The sequence below is a fragment of the Phragmites australis genome, chromosome 22 (assembly GCF_958298935.1).
Source record: "Phragmites australis chromosome 22, lpPhrAust1.1, whole genome shotgun sequence".
Taxonomy (NCBI): Eukaryota; Viridiplantae; Streptophyta; class Magnoliopsida; order Poales; family Poaceae; genus Phragmites; species Phragmites australis.
Window position 1 is genome coordinate 6,101,836 of NC_084942.1, and position 6,959 is coordinate 6,108,794.

The 6,959-nt window shown below is 42.6% G+C and overlaps 1 protein-coding gene across 1 annotated transcript; it reads right to left on the reverse strand.

The window, feature by feature from the left end:
- Positions 1-363: 363 nt before the first annotated feature.
- Positions 364-3,157, reverse strand: LOC133905432 (uncharacterized). The gene is made up of 5 exons (XM_062347197.1): positions 2,750-3,157; positions 2,152-2,656; positions 1,456-1,657; positions 868-1,341; positions 364-780 (listed from the first exon to the last, which is right to left on the reverse strand). The coding sequence occupies exons 1-5, from the start codon at positions 3,048-3,050 to the stop codon at positions 364-366; spliced, it is 1,899 nt and encodes a 632-aa protein (XP_062203181.1). The 5' UTR covers positions 3,051-3,157.
- Between the last annotated feature and the right edge of the window lie 3,802 nt (positions 3,158-6,959).

The following is a 6,959-nucleotide window of genomic DNA, read 5'->3' on the forward strand; positions in this document are numbered from 1 at the left end:
AAAGTGTTACACTTAATGGGGTGGTTAGGATACGTTAGCTCGAGATCAAAATCCAACAAGAAAAGTAGGGCACCATATGCCATAGCAATCAACTATTGCCGGTGTAGCAGTCATAACAGTAAGAAATGTACAGATCACCTGCATAATAAAACTCTTTGTGATGTACATGGAAAATAGCATTCTCATAATTCGGGAGCCATTTTCCGCACAAATTTATTTTCTAAATATTTTACTGACTCAGCTCAACTCTTATCTCGGCTAGTACTATTCTTATTCTCATACATTGTCACACAAGACATTTTTGGTGAGCAATTACCGAAATGCTCAACCAAGTTTAAGTCTTATTGCTATAACCGAAATGTACTAAATATGAAAAAGAATCATGTCAGGGTCTACTCCTTTTGGGACACTGACAACCTGATGATTGATATCTGGCAAGGAGACTGCAATTTTCTTTGCATTCACTAAGTAGCTCTCAAACTTCTTATGATTTGCCTCAAATTTGTTTTTCGGTTTATCCGCAACCTTTGACATGCCATTTTCATCTAGGAAACCAGCACTTGCGGCAAGAGCCAGCTCCTCCTTCATGATGAGGTACTTGATCACCTGTTTTTGGAACGTCCAGTCACCGGTGATCCAGTCAAATTTGTAGAAAGGGAGGAAGCGGTGACCATATGCCACAACAAACTCAATGGCATCGAGGATGAATTTGAACTCCTCCTTCGATAGATAGTAAGCAAAGCTCAACCTAGTCCATCCTGGTTTCAATCCATTATACCCCTGTAAAAAGGTGATGATAAACAGTAATATTAGTACAATATTATTGGACAAGTATTATGCTTTAATCCTGGCACAATTGGACCATACCTTGAGAATCGCGGACCGGATGCGAAGTGAGAGTTTGTTCTCGATGTTGAGCAATGTATGGCCATAAGGGCCTGCGCATGCACAGCCACCCCTCGCTTGGATGCCGAAAAGATCATTAAGAAGCCTTGTGACAAAACGCCCATGTAGAGGGAGACGCTTGTCCCTCATATCATTCAATGGCTTGTCGCAACCTGGCTCATCGGCCACATCAAACAACAAATTGGACTTTGGAGGGTAGATAAGGAAGGAGAAGATGGGTAGACGTTCAACATCCACGTTGCCTAGCACCCTTACATTTGGGTTGCTAACAAGCCTTTTCATCGCCATCTCGGAGTATACTCGCTCTCGAAGGCTCATGGTGTTATATCCGATGTACTCCTTGACCCAAAATGTAAGAGATGCACGGATCTTTTGGATGATTGGTGGTGTGCCAGCGTCCTCCCGCTCCTCAATGTCGTCATAGTATAATGTATCCTAAATGTTATACACCAAAATTTGTTTAGGTTTTCAGGACACAAGCATGAACTGGGGGCATAGAACATAGATAGTAGTAGCTCTACCATCTACTGGGCGGAAGTAGCTGCTCACCTCCTCCTTGAAGCCGTTGACATAGGCCACAGTGCCACCACCGCATGTTGAGGGAGGCTGGGATTTGAGCCGGTACAGTGCTTTGTTCAACACAAGGATGCCCGGTGTGCCCGGGCCACCGACAAATTTGTGCGGGCTTAGGAAGACCGCATCGTAGCCGTCGATTTCGCCAGACTTCATGTCAATCTTTACATATGGGCCACTACACAAATGGCAAAGTTAGATCTGGTGCTGAACAACTCTGATCATTATTTAAGCAGATTCGGGACTGAAGTTATGGCAATGCTGATAAATGAGAAATTTGGCAGAAAGCCATAAAAAAATTGCAGAGTTTTCAGACTTATTGGTCCTCCTGTCAAAGTTGAAGTTATTTCTCTGTGGCCGTTATTTCTCAGCTACAATATCCACAAGGAGTCGACATATATAGTTCCAGTTCATATTTCGCAGGGATATATAATGGAAAAATATTTAGATCAGATCACCAGGCGGGTAATTTGTGCTGTCATATTGAATGCAAAGAGTTAACTTAATCATAAGAAAGTCAAAAAAAAAAAAGCCCCACAATTCTGACCAAAGCATAGAGTGACAAATAGATGCGTGACATGTTCCACGATAATGATAGTAGCAAGACTCCATCGCATCGTGAAAATTACGTATGCTTTTCTTAATTTTCATATGACTCTGACGGTGTCTCACCTGGCAGCGAAGTCGAAGCACGCAAAGGCGCCGTGCTGGTGCAGAACGCGCGCAAGCTCGCGCGTGTCCGTCATGATGCCGGTGACGTTGCTGCATGCCGAGAAGGATCCCAGCATCGGCCGGTCCGCGTACTTGGGTGAGCGGAGTCCGCGTCGGAGCGCGGCAATATCAACGAGCCCGTCGTCGTCGACGCCGATCTCGACGACCTCGGCGAGGCTGCGTCGCCACGACAAAAGATTGGAGTGATGCTCGTACGGCCCGATGAAGACCACCCACTGCTCCTCGGTGCGCAGCTGCACCGCGAGGCGATCGCGAAGGTCGGCGGACGGCACGGCGATGCCCATGACCTCCTGCAGGCGCTTGATGGCAGCCGTGGTGCCGGCGCCGCAGAAGAGCAGCGCGTCGCCGGGGCCCGCGCCCATGCAGCGCTTCACGTAGCGCGCTGCCTTGTTCACCAGCCGCGTCGTCTTGCTCCCGACATGGCTATCCTCTGTGTGCGTGTTCCCTGCACGTACGTACACACAAGGACACTTGAAGTACTACATGAACACACGAACAAAGAAAGTTGAAGCCCCACGAGGAAGAAAGGCGAGCTCACCGTAGAAGGGAAGGACTTGCTTGACGAGGTAGTCCTCGATGTACTGCAGGCTCCGGCCAGACGCCGTCTGGTCGGCGTACGTGAGCGCGCGGCGACCGAACGGCGTGTCGAACTCGACGTCCTTCCCGATCAGCTGCGACCGGAGCCACTCCATCTTCCCTTCCTCCACTGCGCCAGCGACGCCGGCACCCTTCTCCCCCGACGTCGTGACACGGAGATGGCTCAGCAGGGCGGCCATGCCCTTGGTCTCCTCCAGTGCTGCTGCCGCCTCCATGACCACAGCCTCTTGCAGAGCGGCCATGCCCTTGCTCCTCGCAAACGTTGGCTTAGCTACTATATTGAAGTCGATGACAATGGCATGCAGTGGCAAAGGAATGGCGCCGATGGCTTGCCGTTTGAGTTCGAATGTCTGTGGCTTGAATGCTTGATGGATAGCTTGGAATGGACACGCGTATATATAGTTAGTTGATGGACATGGATACGGCGATGGCTTGTGTTAAGTCGATGCACGTGTTCGTTGCATGCTTGTGACAGTTGGCCATGCACGTTGAACGTCCAGAGGTGGAAGGAGAATAAAAAGAACTGCAAGTAGTTGACCCTCTACTGCTAAAAGGCATAATAATAAGTCATATTACTGAGATTTATAACGTGTTTAAGAGATAAATTTCCACTAAAATGATTTATCCGGCATGTCTGTATGTCTTTTGTGCACAAATTTTGTTGCTAAAATTTGCTGTTATGTAGGCATGTTTTCCAAAGAGATTGTAGGACCGAGAGCGGTGATTAAAAGGGGTGAATAGGCGTCTTACAAATTTCTTTCGAAACAAACGTCTTCTCCTATTATATCACCTAACACACCTCCAAAATATATCACAATAAAAACAACACAAGACACCAAAACGCAGCGGAAAACTCACTGTTCAACCCAGAAGTTCTGGATTTAATCTGGAAGTTCCGGGCACCTAAAAACTTCGGATGGACTCCGGTTTGGAGTTTTCTGTTACGTATAGAAATAGCAATCTGGAAGTTCCGGATTTAGGTCGGAAGTTCCGGCCAGAATAGAAAAGCAGCACAAAAATAAAAATAAAAATCAAACTTGAAGATCTAATCAAAAGCGAGTCTCATGGTTAGAATCGAACACTAGGTTTCACAGCGAACCAATACAAGACTTATCCCCACACAAAGCTTGAAACTTTGAGAAGAAACATTCAAAGATCAAAAAGATGGAAAACCGGGGAGGAAGTTCTCCAAGTTGATAGATTAGAGGCAAGATAATTCAAGACCCAATCTTGTATATTAGTACATGAATTTTATGCCTCTCGCAATGAGAAGTGTTTATGAAAAGAATATAGGGTCCCCCACCGGGATGGCCCGCAATGACCGGTTTTGCCATTATTCGCTTTCGTTCTCCGGCTCAGGCCCACCGCGCGACCAGTCGGCGCCAGCACGACCACGACATCAGCCTTCGCGGGATTTCCCACGACTAGCCCTTGGTGGTCGCAGGGCAGGTACTCATCTAAGCCAGTCAAACCTCATTTAATGTCGCTACTCATATCGTTTTTCTTCCCTAGGTAGTTCACCCCGGTTGAGGTGGCATGACCGACGCAGGGCTACCGTGTCCCGTCCTACAACATTAATTGTTGCAGGATAGGCTCGCAGACGCAACAGGAAGTGTGGCAGGCGCGTGTGGGAAACCGACAATGGGACTGTGCAGGTCGGATGACCCGGGCGCGACAAGCGAAGATGTGTTCGATGGATGAGACGGGCATTGCAGTGCTCCAGAGCAGGCACATCGCATACGTATCCTGTAATGATAACCACAACACCAATCAACGATCTTTACTATATGAAAAGTTATGTACAATGTAGAGAAATTACAATGACCGTCTCAATTTCACATACGGCTTACAAGATGTATATATAGAGGATGGACAATAGCAACTAGTTTAATACGATTTTTTTTTAATGTGAGCCTAAGATGTCTTTTGTGTGGCCCAACTAGAGTTTAGATCATAATCCAATAAACTCTACTTGAAACAAATTCTATCTTATAGAAAATGAAGAATTATTAATGAATTCCCCTCAATAATAAATATCACCAGCGCTAAAGTCTCTAGGACTCAACCTATAACACTAACTAAACTTAAGCATATCACAAATTTAGTAGCAAAAGCAAGCTTTGTCATCATATCAGCATGACTATCATGAGTAATTATCTTGCATACTTTAATATCACCTTAAGCAATAACATATCAAATGTAATGATACATCACATCAATATACTTTGTTTTTCATTAAACATCTGATACTTTGTAAGGTAAATAACACTCTGACTGTCACAAAATATATTAATTGAAGAATTATCTTCATAAAAGCTCAGTGTACAAACCTCTCAACCAAACAACTTCTTTGCATACTTCAGAAATAGCCATATATTGAATTTCAGTAGTTGATAAAAGCAACATTAGTCTTCAAACATGCTTTCTAACTAATAACACAACCATCAATAGTGAAAACATAACATGTGAGAAATTTTCTCTTATCTAAATCATCAGCATAAACTGAGTTAACATAACCAGCAAGTTTACCTTTAGATTTTTCAAACTGTAAACAAGCATTAGAAATACCATAAAGATATATGAAAATCCACCGAACAACTTTTCGATGCTTTTTGCTAGGATTAGCCATGTATCTATTGACAACACTCAATGCATGAGATAAATCAAGACAACAACAAATATGGTATACATAAGTGAACCAACTGCGCTTGAATATGAAACTCTAGACATATACTCAATATCATAATTTGACTCATGACATAAAGTTGAAGATAATTTAAACTGCGCAACTAATCGAGTATCTATTGGTTTTGCATCATGCATATTGAAATGACGAATGACATTCTCAATGTAACTTTGCTAAGTAAGATATAACTTACCAGACTTTATCTGTCTAATGATCTCCATGTCAAGAATTCTCTTTGCTACACCTAAATTCTTCATCTCAAATTCTTTACTCAACTATGATTTCAATTTAATTATTTCTGATTTATCTTTAATAGCAATCAACATATCATAAATATAGAAAAGCAAATAAATAGCTGAACCATTAATAGTCTTCAAATAGACACAATGATCATAATTAGAACACTTAAAACTATTAGAGAGTATAAAGAAGTTAAATCTCTTGTACCACTATCTAGAGGACTGCTTCAAGCTATAAAGAGATTTATTCAATCTATATACAATGTTTCTTTTCCAAGAATAACAGAACTTTCAGGTTGGTCTACATAAATGTCTTCGTCCAACTTTCTATGTAAAAATGCAATTTTAACATCTAATTGCTTAAGTTTATAATCATGCATAGCAATGATGCTAAGTAAAATACGAATAGAATTATACTTCACAATAGGAAAAAAAAATACATCATTATAATCAATACTTGAAAGCTGGATATAGCATTTAGCAACTAATCTTAATTTATACCTTGCTGATTCATTAGGATAAATACACTTCTTTCTTTTGAAAATCCATTTGCAACGAACATATTTACTCTTTTGGCAATTTGACTAAATCCCAAATATTATTATTTTCAAGTGACTCCATCTCATCTTGCATAGTAGTCATCCAAGTGTTGCAATAAGAAAAAGTAATAGTCTTATTATAATTAGAAGATTGTACATTACCTTCAACTTATTCTACACAACTCAAAACATAAACAAGAATATTACACTCCTTATTAACTCCTGGGGTGGATTAATTTACCTTTTAGGCTTATAAACTGTAATAAAATATTGTGTAGGATGCACAACAGGAGAAGAAGGTATAACACTAGATGAATCATAAACAATAAGTGAATTTTTAGCAATATTTGCATCATATACAACAACATCCGGTGTACTTAGCAAAATCCCTTCCGGTTGACGTCAGCGATAAAGTTAGCAACCATCGAACGTTTTTTCTTTTTCAGTCGGATCCGGTTCGGCCACTCCGAATCTTCTGTGGCAAGGCTTCGTGTAGTAGTTCGTGTAGCTTGCTCCAGTTGGAATGGGCAGAGGTACGACCGACAAGCAGCGACGGACCGGCAGTGAGATGGCGGATGGTAGCCGATGAAGTGCATGGCAGATGGAGACCACCCGGTGTACGCGCGGGTGGGCCGGCGAGGATCTGCCGGAGCGGGTCACTGAAGAAGACGCGACTGATGAAGCAGA